At 42.6% G+C, this 13,663-nt stretch overlaps 1 protein-coding gene across 1 annotated transcript; it reads right to left on the bottom strand.

The window, feature by feature from the left end:
• Positions 1 to 2,872: 2,872 nt before the first annotated feature.
• LOC134457711 (nucleoredoxin-like protein 1) lies at positions 2,873 to 6,948 on the bottom strand. The gene is made up of 5 exons (XM_063209691.1): positions 6,808 to 6,948; positions 4,370 to 4,551; positions 3,883 to 3,973; positions 3,102 to 3,321; positions 2,873 to 2,901 (listed from the first exon to the last, which is right to left on the bottom strand). Exons 1-5 carry the CDS (start codon positions 6,946 to 6,948, stop codon positions 2,873 to 2,875), a joined length of 663 nt encoding a protein of 220 aa, XP_063065761.1.
• Between the last annotated feature and the right edge of the window lie 6,715 nt (positions 6,949 to 13,663).

The raw sequence follows: 13,663 nt of genomic DNA, 5'->3' as shown, positions 1-13,663 counted from the left end.
ATGCATGTGCTACTCATACTGTGCTGCATCAAGCACTTTTTAAGTATGTAGTTTCATTAGAATGCTTGATAGTATCAGAGAATCTTTAACCAGTGAGAATGACTTAAGTTCTTCAGGTGGTAGGCTATTGCAGCTTGATGACGATCACGGACAAGTGGAGAATGAATGGGTTTCAATGGTGCTGCCTAAAATATCTTGGATGCTTCCACAACGGTCAATGCTGCTATTGTGCTGTACTTACTGTTTATGCTCAATACGTGACTCAAAGTAATATCTTCACAGTAGTTGTCTGTTTTTTCAAAAACAGTAGGATGCTGTTGCAGAATTGCCCTAAATTAACAGCTATTTTATACTGTGTATGGTAAAATTGGTGGGGGGCATCCAGATATGTTTTACAGTGTAGCTACACTTACATTTTCAGACACAACAAACATAAACAGACGCATATAGTTGACAGCTTTGAAATCAACAGAACAGCAACAATAACAAAACACAAAGAACTGAACTTCATAATTATTTTTATTGGCATGCAGGCTACACAACATGGTTGCCATAGTGGCCGTAATCAGTTGCAGCCTGGCCTTGTGAAGCCAGCTAGGCCTGGAGGCCTACTCTTGTGGGTTTAACGCAGGAGTGGGGAACTGTTTTCATTTAATGGGCCACTTCAAATTTTTTGAAGTTCTACAAGGGCCGTACTATGAAGTAAACACAAACCAGGATTTCCCCCTGCACTTTAGGCCTATATCAAAGGTGGCCACCTTTACAGCAGATCCCACCTTCACTAGGTGACCTGAAAATATAACTCAATTATATTGCAAATGTAACTTCTTAGATTCCTTTGGAAAACACGTTATATTACAAGTGAAACTGCATAACATTTAAATTGTATCGGGGCCGGATAAGACAGCCTCAACTCGAGACATACGGTAGGTTCCCCGCCCCTTGTTTAAAGCTTACCCTTGTAGGTTTAACCAAAGACACATAAATTATGTAAATTATATACAGCCCTACCCCATGGGCTCAACAGATGTAGGCTACTGCAGACGGTATTGCCCCAAATTGTCTCATCTCAAGATTAGTTATTTAGTTCTTCAGAAAAAAATAGAAAACTATACTCTATAACAAAATAACCAATAATAAAAATGCAGTTTGTATTTACAAAATTGTCCTAAAAGTTACCCTTACAGGGAAAAACCCACAGTCTTCTGTTTTGGTGGGTCTGTCCAAATCATCCTTGTCAGCTATAAGAGGTCATCAGATAAAAGACCCCTGCACTAGCCAGAGAGCTTATTATAGTCAGCATGAAAATGATGTGAGGTGTATAGTCTAGCATTGCACCATTGGGGACAATCGTACAGTGGGAGCTGATGATTTACATGTAATACCACGTTTTCTAAACTGCACCATGAATGTTCCATGCAAGGTTCACATGAAAACACCCAGGAAGTCTCATGAAAGTCACATGGTATGCATTGCTTGGTTAACACCAGACAAGTGAGATGCTACCTATGCAATTTCTTGTAGAAGGAAAGGTGTGGGTTATGATTGCTCATGGCTGTTTAGTGGGTGTTAGGAATGTATCATTTATTTGGCATAAAGTACGTACAGTAGCTCATAGCCAATCGCGTCAGTTGTATCTGCAAACAAACTGCAAGCTTCTGCTTGTCAAGTAGGACGAGTCATTGTTTTTCCACCCCTCCCCGCTCTGATGGCCCCCCTCGCTCATTACCCCGCTTTTAGTGGAGAATCCATTATGTCTTTCAGATCAAAACGATCGTGCAAAGCGCCATGGGATTTCCCAGGCGGGTGTGCACATGGAACAGGAAAAAAAATGCCTCCTACTGTACCTGTACTCAGATTACAACACTCAAAAATGCATTAAGTTAATTTTACTTTGTGGTCAGTGGTCATATTCAACAATAATTATAGTCAATATTTTGTGACTATTAACAAAAACAAATTGCTGCTATGAGTAGGAGAGTAGGCTATATACAAACTCTTACTCTGACCTTTGACACAACTGTTCAATTTGGCTCTCCACAGCCAAGCACTCTAATGGCTCTTTTCCACTGGCCGTTTTCTGGTAGGCCTACAGTTTGACACAGCGCGACTCGGCCGGCCACTTTTTGCTTTTCGATTGGGCACGACACAGCTCAATCAAAGAGCAAAACGTGGCGGCCAAGTCACACTGTGTCGAGCTGTAGGCCTACCAGAGAACTGCCAGTGGAAAAGAGGCATATCTGGAGTAATACGAGTTTACTCTGGAATACTGACACCCCATCTTTTACTGTGTAGTGAGTCGTTGGGGACAGCTTAGCGCGATGTCAACATCGCTGCATTGGCCCATTATACATTCAGTTTCATTCAGCAATTTGAATGCCCATGAGCTTTCCTAGTTTAAGCTTTGCCTATGGTCCGATGCTAGAGTACCGGTACACATGTCACAGTCTGGCTTGTTCGGCTACTTGAACTCAGCCTTTGGCATGTAAATAACACTCTCATCAACACACAATAAATGGCACACTCAATCTGATTCCATAATGTCACAAAAGTGACACGAGGGTATGACTTATAGTCCATTTTCTTTGTATCGTGTGCCCTGCAGAGTGCACTGTTGAGTGAACAAGACAAGTCAACATCTTGGATTCAGTGTCAGTGCCCTTAGGTCTCATACCCACGTCAGTGATCATCCAAACAGCAAAGAGGCAACAGGAGACATCACACTACATGTCAACTCTCCTGATAAGCTCTCCTTGCTTATGGTAACCTGTGATTCTGTAAAGTAACCGGTAACCTGCACAGAGCTTGTGGGTGCCTCGTGTTGCAACCTTGAGAAGAGTCGACCAATGAACCGTGGATGGCTCTCCCTGACTCACAGCCTCCAGGGCCAGTCAGCAGCAGCTGAAGTGCAAATCACAGAGGTCCCGCCTACAATAATCTCATGTCAAGCATAATCCCAGCAAGTTAAGACCACAGTCCCTTGAATCCTTTGTTGTCTTTCTTGCCCCCTCCTCCTCCGAATCCTCCTCCTCCTCTGTCTCCTCCATGTTGCTCCTGCTCCTCCTCCTCCTGGTCCTCCTCCTCCTCCCCATCAGCGTCGCCATTCTGTAAGCCTCCTCCTCCTCCTCCTCCTCCCCACATCCCGAGTAGCCACCTCCTCTTCTTCTTCTTCTCCACCTTGTACTTGAGCTTGCGTATGGGGTCGGTCACGCTGCGCATCTTCTTGTCGTCGAACTCCACGTGCATCTCGAAGTTGCGGTCGATGACCTCGGCCGCCTCTTGCCAGTGGCGGAAGCAGTCGGGCCCCGATTCGCTGATCTCCTGGGATACGATACAATATTATAGCATTATTACTTCTTAACATGATATGATATGATATGATATGATATGATATGATATGATATGATATGATATATGATACGATGCGATATGATACGATGCGATGCGATGTGACGCGATATGATATGATATGATATGATATGATATGATATGATATGATATGATATGATATGATATGATATGATATGATATGATATGATATGACACGATATGTGTATAGTTTGTTTAAAAATAATTTTGAGGGGATTTATTGCCTTTATTTTGACAGGAGAGTGAAGATAGTGACAGGAAGTGAGTGGGGAGAGAGTGGGCCGGCAAAGGACCCGGGCCAGGAATCGAACCCGGGTTGGCCGCATAGCAAACCAGTGCCCCACCATTTGCGCCATGGTAGGGCCAAATACGTGTACAGTATAGTTGCATTACCTGCACGCTGTTGGTCAGCAGGAGCAGTCGTGTTATTGTCATTATTATTATTATTGTTGCTGTTGTTATGATGATGACGATGACGACGATGATGATGATTATTATTATTATTTGTATCACCTGTACAGCGTTGGGCAGCAGTATGGAGCAGTCGGGCCGCAGCACCACCACCGTGGGGATCTCCTCCACAGACAGCTTCATACCCAGCTCCCTGCACGCACGTGCACGCACGCACGCACACACACACACACACACACACACACACACACACACACACACACACACACACACACACACACACACACACACACACACACACACACACACACACATACATGCACGCACACACACACACACACACATGCACGCACACACACACACACACACACACACACACACATGCAAGCACAAAGGGTGAAGACAAAATGGATGCAGCATTTGTATGTGTCTGTCTGTCTGTCTGTTTTTTACCCTGTGAGACCAAAGGCAATTTTCATACTTGCATGATAATAAAGTATAATCTAATCTAATCTCTCTCTCTCTCTCTCTCTCTCTCTCTCTCTCTCTCTCTCTCTCTCTCTCTCTCTCTCTCTCTCTCGTTCCCTACTTCTTGTAGGGGTCGTCGTGGTGCAGGAAGAGGCTCCACTTGGGCAGCTTGTTGAGCAGCTTGTCCAGCTGCTCCTCCGTGTTGTCCAGCGGCACGGTGATGAGCACCAGCTGAGAGGCCCGCTCCACGTAGAAGGGGTCCATCAGCAGCTTGAAGAACTCCTTGAGCGTGGGCGCAAACTCCTGGCAGCGCAAGGCAAGGTAAGGTAAGGGCAAGGTGAGTTTATTTGTATAGGTGCGCGTTTCATACACAGATTCAGTTCAATGTGCTGCTCAAGAAAGTAAAGGAATTAAGAAAGCAACAAATGTTAAAAAAGATTAGTATATGAATAATATTTATCATATTATTAAAGTGGTATACATTTAATATAAAGAATACCATAATATATTAAAAGACATTAAATAAGTAGGATCAAAAGACAATAAAAATGTTTAAGTCAAAGGTTTATGATGTAGAGCTATATAAGGCAAGGCAGGACATGGTAGTGCTGGCACACATTCAAGAATCATTTTTTTATATATATCGTCGGCTTGCTACCAAAACCGCCTAAGTCCGAATTTGGTCGAAATGAGATTTTTGCATAAACTTACTCCCCTACCACAGCTGCATCACCCTGCCTTTCTGCCAGGGTCATTGATCAATCACAACAGTCACCAGAGTCAAAAATCTGTATGTATAAAGTCACACACTGCCTATGAGAAAATGAATGACCAGGGACGTAGCTATAGGGAGGACAAGGAGGGCATTTGCATGTAGGCCTAGGGCCCTCCTGCAGGTGGCAGGGGTAGGGGCCCTATTATGATCTTGGCAGGTGGTATGGGGGCCCTATCTATTCATCCTGGGGCCCTGTGCACAATTGTTCTGCCAATGTGCATGACTTGGGTAACTTGACTTAGCCATTTTTGATGCAAGAAGCAGTTTATGTCCCCTACTCTCTCTCTCTCTCTCTCTCTCTCTCTCTCTCTCTCTCTCTCTCTCTCTCTCTCTCTCTCTCTCTCTCTCTCTCTCTCTCTCTCTCTTCAAAGACAATGGCCATGTTTCAAAACTTCATCCTTAGACATCTGTCTGAGATAATCTTGTTACCACACAATGGTTGTAGCCTTACATTAATTTATGATTGTAGCCTTAAGACGAATTGAGCAATTATTGATCATGTGCTTTATTTGATGTTATCACAGGTTTATAGAAGACTGCCATAGATTACATCCTCTTATGACAATGTGTTGTTTTATACATTCATCCAATGTTTTATAATGTAGATTTTGAACAGCATTGGGTTGATGTCACTAGTGTAATACATTATTGCTTACACAGTAGAATGACCGACTCCAATGAGTAAAGGATCCAGTAGTGGTTCTATACCATATTCTGAATGCCACGGTCATGGTGTTGAAGTGGGCGGGGCACAGTTCTATGACCAGGTTACCTCGGTCATGGGCAAGGTTGGGAGGGTGGGGCAGTTCTATGAGCATGGAAAATAGCAGAAGTTAATCAAAGATGATAAACAAGGAGGAGACAGTTCTTGAGGAGGTACAAGGACCAAAAGAAGTGCCCCACCCTTTCATCCTCCTCCATGACCGATGGGACCTCAACATGGAATGCAATCTGGATCTGTCCTGGTATGAGAAATAGCTCTGCCACAATGACAAAAAGAGTTTAACTTTGAATGAGAATGTAAATAATGATTTCATTGAAAGCTAATATGACTGAAAGTGCTAGAAAGTAAAAGAAATCTGTGAAAATCTGTTGGTAGACATGACATTTACCAGCATGCTAGATTGTTACAAGATCTACAAAAATATTTCAATTATTCACTATTTCCAGGATTAAAGTTTTTTTCCATTATTTTGAGTGATTACTATTTTTGTGCACGCACCAAGCAATACACGGGTTTAAAGTGCAGGCACAGACGCCAACCTTTGTTGGTCTTTTGTCATTCACGATTAAAGTTTGGAATAAAAATAAAAAAGAATAGTATAACTATCAAAATAATGTGCAGTGCATTGTTCTTGTTGTGCTGCATCAAATAATTTATTTTAAAGTGTTTTGTTTGCCTTAGGAGCCATTTCATGTTTGACTTGCAGCTTCACTCAAAATAAATAAAGAAAATAACTTAACATCTTAGACAGGTACTGTTTGTAGTGGACCAATGACTCAGACAGGATGACAGGATGATGCAGATGTGGTAGGGGAGTAAAGTTCTGCAAAAATCTCCTTTGACCAAAATTATTAGGGGGGACTCACAATTGCTCTTTGCCCAGGGTCTCAGATTTCCTAGAACCGCCACTGATGTTTGGCGCCCCCTTTGGCGCCTAGTTTTTCCCTGTTTTCCGAAAACCCCAAAATCGGACTTAGGCGGTTTTGGTAGCAAGCCGACGATATTCAATTCAGACATTAAATAATTAGATCATGTAGGGCTTCTAAAGGCAGGGCAGGACCTGGCAGCGTTCGCACTTGGACGAGGCGAAGAAGAGCAGCACGATGCGGTTCTGCAGCTTGGCCATGATCTCACGCTCCGTGTCCAGCTCGTCACGGTCACGGTTGTTCTTCACCAGGACCCGGCCCAGGAACAGGTCCATGGCTAATATGGGATACACGGAACCCCGTTGGCACCAATCTGAAAAGATGTTTATATTTGAAAGTTACGAAATACTACACATGCAAGATAGCATTTCATAAGAATGGTATACATACTGTATTAGCTGTTGTAATATAGTGGTGTCAACAATAATCGATTCGGCAATGCAATGCAATGCAATTCAATTCAATGTGGCAAGTTCCATAATTGATGCAGCAAATTTCTTCAATTTCAATTACTTGCGTGGATATTTCAGGAGCAAATGAATGTTAAATTAAATAAAAGCACTTCAAATCATTGAAAACTGCAAGACCGATACAGGAAACGGCCAATAAAATGTTGCTCAGTATCTGACTACTCGTATTGCCTCATCATGACTGATAAAATATTTGCTTTGCTTTCAGTAGAAATGTAATGCATTGCAATGCATTGTGGAATTGAATCGAATCGAATCGAATCGAATCGCTACCTCCCGAATCGTAATCAAATCGAATCGTGAGGGCAGTGCCAATGCACACCACTATTGTAATATGGCCCAGGAAGAGGTCCATGGCTAATATGGGGATATACGGAAACCCGTTGGCACCAATCTGAAAAGATGTTTATATTTGAAAGTTACGAAATACTATAGTCGCAAGATAGCATTTCATTTGAATGACATACGTATTCGCTGTTGTAATATGGCCCAGGAAGAGGTCCATGGCTAATATGTGGTGGTTGTATGTAAGCCTGTTGGCACCAATCTGAAAACATTTTTATATTTGAAAGTTATGAAATGCTACATGTTAGATAGCATTTCATTAGAATGATATATTAGCTGTTGTAATATGGAAGAGGAAGAGGTCCATGATTAATATGTGGCTACATGGAAGCCCATTGGCGTCAATCTGAAAAGACATACCATACCATAGCTTTATTTTAAAACCAGAAAAATCATACTCAGAAAAAAGTCAGATCCTTGAGTTCTTGCTGTCTTTTGTTGAAGTGAAATGAGGTTTGCAGGAGACGCCGGGTGTAGTGGAGGGCATGGGGACGGGAATTCACTATTATTATCACTCTTAGCAGACGCTTAATGTCGTCTATATCCAAAGTGACTTACACAAAGTGACTTACAGTACAGGGTACTGATTAGGTGCCTTACTAAAGGGCACTGAAGGTGTATGGAGACCACACCTATGCTTCGTACTGGTAATGGAGGAGATTAAGCCTGCAACCCCAGCCATATGAATAGGTGTGCACAGATAGGGTCGAGGTGGTGTTTAAGCATCTGTCCCTTTGCATCTGGACGAAAATATTTTTAGGCACAATGCACTGTGGTTCATGTTGACACGATTATCTAAAAATCCTTAATGACCAAAAGCATGTGACAACAACACCACCTGCCCCCCAAATGCCCCTGCATGCCACTGGACATATGTGTGGAAAATATTTAAACTGGATGACACATTTTGGATGTGCGTGCACACACATACACACACACACACACACACACACACACACACACACACACACTCACTCACTCACTCACTCACTCACACACACACACACACACACACACACACACACACACACACACACACACACACACACACACACACACACACACACACACACACACACACACACACACACACACACACACACTCACTCACTCACTCACTCACTCACTCACTCACTCACTCACTCACTCACTCACTCACTCACTCACTCACTCACTCACTCACTCACACACACACACACACACACACACACACACACACACACACACACACACACACACACACACTCACACACACACACACACACACACACACACACACACACACACACACACACACACACACACACACACACACACACACACACACTCACTCACTCACTCACACACACACACACACACACACACACACACACACACACACACACACACACACACACACACACACACACACACACACACACACACACATATTTACAGTTGCAGTCAGTGGCCAGTGAATTTGAAAACAAAGTATTCAATATTTCGGTACATTGATGTTGTAATGTAGCATTTTATCCATTTGTGTATTAGTTTTATGTTTGTAATTGCATGTAGGGTTGCAACCTTTCCGAAATGAAAATAAGGGAAACTTCATTGTCGCGGGGGGTCTGGGGGGTCCTCCCCCATAAAAAATGTATTTTTTTAGATGCTATTTCCTGCAATATCCTGAATTTTAACCAAGTTGTGTCCGGTTCAGCTCACCATCATCATCATCATCATCATCACCATCATGTTGTTAGGTTGTAGGGAAGATTAGGCCTACCAGATTGTTTTATGGGAAAAAGTCAAAGTCAAGTCAAGTTTTAAAAAATGCCTTTTTTATTAGGCCTACAGTTGTGGGGGAAAGCCATGCATGTTGTTTCCGAGATGTGGATTGAATCACTGCTGGACATAGGCCTGTTGGTCATTGTAGCCTATATGCCTATTGCGTTTGCATTACATTTTACAGCTTTTGGCTACGGAAAATGTGTGCACTGTTATGAATTGATAACGTTCTCGTGGCTTTCAAATACCCCCCACTAAAGACATACAGCCAACCGATCATGTTTACAGTTTAATTCAGTTGAAAACAAGTGTTAAGTGGCCAAACCGGAACTGCTATGACGTTCACGTCTCCAAGCATGTTCCATTCATATGCGTTTGAGATGTGAGGCTCTAGTCTCGTCTAGCAAGCGCGCGACTTCAAGGCAAGCAGACTTTGAGAATCACCCGAGTGGAGAATGCCTTTACAGACAACGGCATGACAGAAAGAGGGAAAAGTGAATCAAGAAGAGTAGGTGGGAGAGAGAATCAGGACGTGCAGCTTTGGTTCACTCTCGCAGCAGAGTTCTGTGCACGTGTGCAACAGAAATTACCTTTTTTTTTAGTTATTCATGAAAATACGGAACAGATAGCGTCCCTTATCAGTTCAGTAGCCTAAGGGACGCGGGATTTACCTTCCAAATAAGGGACGATTCCGTATTTCAAGGGACGGGTGGCAACCCTATCATGTTACTTCACACACAGAAACATAGTGTGTATAACCTTTTTGCTTTGCTTTGCGTTTTGTATTATTATCATAATATAATATGATATGATCTACCTTCTAGAGCACAGGCGGGTGCTCTGTGGGTACTCCAGGTATGAAGGTTCTTTCCCAAATCTATGTACCAGAAGGGACCGTTATGTCACTGTAGGCCACTGTACATTAGGAGGTACAAACAGTTGCTCTGCAAAAGTTACTTCCAGAGCAACAAGCTTTGCAGCCAACTTTGTACCAACTAACATACCAGGGGTGAATTTCTCAAAACCAAAGTGGCTTACTACATTAGCTACTTTGTTGTTTTCAATGCATTTTCCCATTGGCAACTACCGAAGTTGCTAACAAGCCAATAACTTCTCTTTTGAGAAACTCACCCCAGAAACGGTATAAACTAGTTCTTCCATTTCTCTGTGTTTGCTGAAAAAAGGCCCCATGCATATGAAGAGCTTTGTTGCAAAATGACGTAGCTATATCCATTTTTGGAACATTTTGGGAAATTGACATTTTAATATTGGGCGAAATGTATTTTGTATTTTCAAAAGTTAAGTTCAAAACGTATGTTCTCCAAATAGTGGCAAGAATTGTAACAAAAGTCTTTGTATATTTTTGGCGAGTAAGCTATCTTTGCATGAACAGGGGGTGGATTCTAATATGCAGACTCCCGTCCTCCCTTGCTCACTTCCTCTTGTGACCTCATGACATCACTTAGGACAGAAAATTATTTCTAATGTTCTAATGTCATTTTCTCATTTGCAATTGGGATGGTGAATGAAGAACATTTCCCCAAAAGTTGTGACTACGCGGACAGCGAGGAGTCAGCAAAATACAAGGCCACAAGTGCAAGTGGAGGATAGGAGTCTGCCTATTGAAATGCACAAAGGGAGAGTACAGACAGCAATTGCTTAGTCAGCAGGCCTGCTCTCACCTCTGGTTTCTGATCCCTGCCGTAGCCAAGGCGTTAAATAGCTCCCCATGTGCTAGACTTGACGTTCCCACGCAATTAGCAGTGCCGTTGTCTGCTAATCTGTCTCTTAGATCCGTCTGCAGGTAACAGGAGGCAATGAGCCACCATCTTGTCAAACACACCGTTAGCCTTCAGTAGGTGAGGCTATAGGCCAGAATAGGCTAGGCTAGGCTAAGTACCATTAGCCATGCTAAGCTACATGCTAAGCGACACAGGGGGAGCCACAACACATCACAACTCTAGCGAAGATTCTTGCTTACCAGATGCTATCCAGAGGTGTTCAAGATAAGAACAAGCTGAGATATCTGGAGGAAGAGAACAACCAGCAACCCACAGAAGAAAATGGAGAAAAGTAGAAAAAGAGAGGAAAGATAACTGCCGGTCTTTTTTCCCTTCACCTAGTCCTCATCCTGCTTGCCTTCTCTTCGCTTCACCATCTCGAATGTCTTCTTAACATCGATCCCACCATCCTCGTCTCGCCAATACACATCCTTTCTGTGTATCAAGACATGCTCTTAGTCATGAAATGAAATGAACGTCCATCTTCACATGGTAATGTTCATCTGTCCAGCTCTTGCTGCTTGTCTTCATCAATTCCATGGCAGTTATGGTAATCGTCGTCATTTACCCCTTCTCTCTTCACCATTTCTTCTTGTCTCATTCCATTTCTCCTAGAACTGTCTACCTCCCTTGTTTCACGGTAAAAATGTGAGAGGTGTTTTGTGAAGAAGAACACAGCAGACCACAACACAGCACAACACAACACAACACAACACGGCGTGTGTTTATTTCTGAAGAGACAACACGCCTCTCAGCTAGAGCTTCTGTTCCCTGCTGCTAATGCTTATCCTGCAGTCATGAACCCTGAGGTAATCCACTTAGAGCGAGGGAGGGAGAGAGATAGAAGAGGGGTGGAGTGGAGAGAAGGAGGAGAGGGGGGAGTAGAGAGAGAGATAGAGGAGGGGTGGAGTGTAGATATAAGTGGAGGGATGTAGTGGAGAGAGGTGGTGTAGTGAAGAGAGGTAGAGGTGGAGTCTGGAGAAATTGAGAGAGAGAGAGAGAGAGAGAGAGAGAGAGAGAGAGAGAGAGAGAGAGAGAGATTGATAAAGATATTTAATATCACTTGACTCACAGAACAAATAGCAGTGTTACATGTAATAGAACTCCTAAAGAGCTGAAGTTAAGTTCATTTGATACCATTTCCCACTCAAAAATAGTGTTAAACCTTACTCTTTGTTTGTCTAACATTTTCATAGTTAATCCTACTCAATATTGTGTGAATATTAAGAGTTGAAGCATTAAGCATTGACCACCTACGGAGTTTTACACTGACTTTTCACTTTTTTTGGTGCGCACATCATTTTTTTTCAGTTAGCAGCGGTTTGTAACTTTAAAGGACCAGTTCAGTCAATTTCAATATGCTGTTGTATTGCTCACGCTACCCTTGACTTGTCAGTACCCGGTGATGCCACATTTTTCGGCTAAGCCCTTTCCGAGATATGAGCTATTCTAATGGGGGCAGCGTTTGTTTACATTTTTTTTAAATTAACATAGGCCTACTCCAAATATTTTCCCAAAAGTACCGCTGTTTGCTAGTTGTCTGCTGATCTTGAATAACCTTTTGGATGTTTTTGGGAATAAATTAAAATGTTTTTTTGAAATGTAAACGAAGCACTGCCCCCATTACAATGACCAAGATCTCAGAAAAGGCTGAACCTCAGGTACTGACAAGTCCAGGGTAGTGTGAGCATTACAACTGCATGTTGAAATTGACTGAACTGGTCCTTCAACTTCAATTTAACCTCAATTTTATTTATAAAAAAAATATGTGTTAAAAACCTTTTGAACAGCAAGAGAGTGTGTGTTATAGCCTGTAGGTGTTTGTCAATTGATTCACAGCATGAGTAGCTATAGCAACAAAAAAATCTTACATAATCACTTAACTTATCACTAATCAGCTAAAAAGGAATTCTTTATCTCTCTCTCTCTCTCTCTCTCTCTCTCTCTCTCTCTCTCTCTCTCTCTCTCTCTCTCTCTCTCTCTCTCTCTCTCTCTCTCTCTCTCTCTCTCTCCACCAGCCCCTCTTCTTCATCCCTCTCTGCTCTGTCTGTCTCTCCTGTGTCCCTTAATCTCTTGACCCCTTGGACCCCCCTGAGAAGGTTAAGCTAAATACTGAGTGTGGGTATTTGTGAGGCACATACTGTATTTTTATCAGTGTGCATGCGTGTGCACGCGTCTTTGTGTGTGTGTGTGTGCGTGTGTGCGTGTGTGTGTGTGTGCGTGTGTGTGTGTGTGTGTGTGTGTGTGTGTGCGCGTGTGTGCGTGTGCCTGTGTGTGTGTGTGTGTGTGTGTGTGTGTGTGTGTGTGTGTGTGTGTGTGTGTGTGTGTTCGTCACCATCCCAATTCTGTTGTCCTTGCTATTCCAATGCTCACATGAGCCACTGAACATTTTTTAGAAGATTTGTAAGTAAATGGTTAATCATCTCTTTAGGGGCTACAAGTCAACTGACAATAACTCTTTTCGTATAAAGACATAAAAAAACTCAAATAAAGAAAGACATGAAATACAGGTGGTAAAAATACCATACACAAATTTCACTCTATCATTAGGACAACTCATTTTTTTAATTAAAATACAAAACACTGGTTAATTGAGCGCATTTACACACCTGACAATAACATATTTCAAC

This window comes from Engraulis encrasicolus, chromosome 1 (genome assembly GCF_034702125.1).
Source record: "Engraulis encrasicolus isolate BLACKSEA-1 chromosome 1, IST_EnEncr_1.0, whole genome shotgun sequence".
Taxonomy (NCBI): domain Eukaryota; kingdom Metazoa; phylum Chordata; class Actinopteri; order Clupeiformes; family Engraulidae; genus Engraulis; species Engraulis encrasicolus.
Note: the sequence above shows the minus strand (reverse complement) of the source record. Positions and strands in the feature narration are given on the sequence as shown.

What these genes read in the sequence shown, in the direction of transcription:
- LOC134457711 (XM_063209691.1), bottom strand. Translation starts at nt 6,948, where the DNA reads ATGGACCTGTTCCTGGGCCGGGTCCTGGTGAAGAACAACCGTGACCGT. An exon ending in CACGACGACCCCTACAAGAA is followed by an intron (nt 3,974 to 4,369) that starts GTAGGGAACGAG and finishes ACGTGCGTGCAG; the next exon opens with GGAGCTGGGTATGAAGCTGT. An exon ending in TGCTGCCCAACGCTGTACAG is followed by an intron (nt 3,322 to 3,882) that starts GTGATACAAATA and finishes ATCGTATCCCAG; the next exon opens with GAGATCAGCGAATCGGGGCC.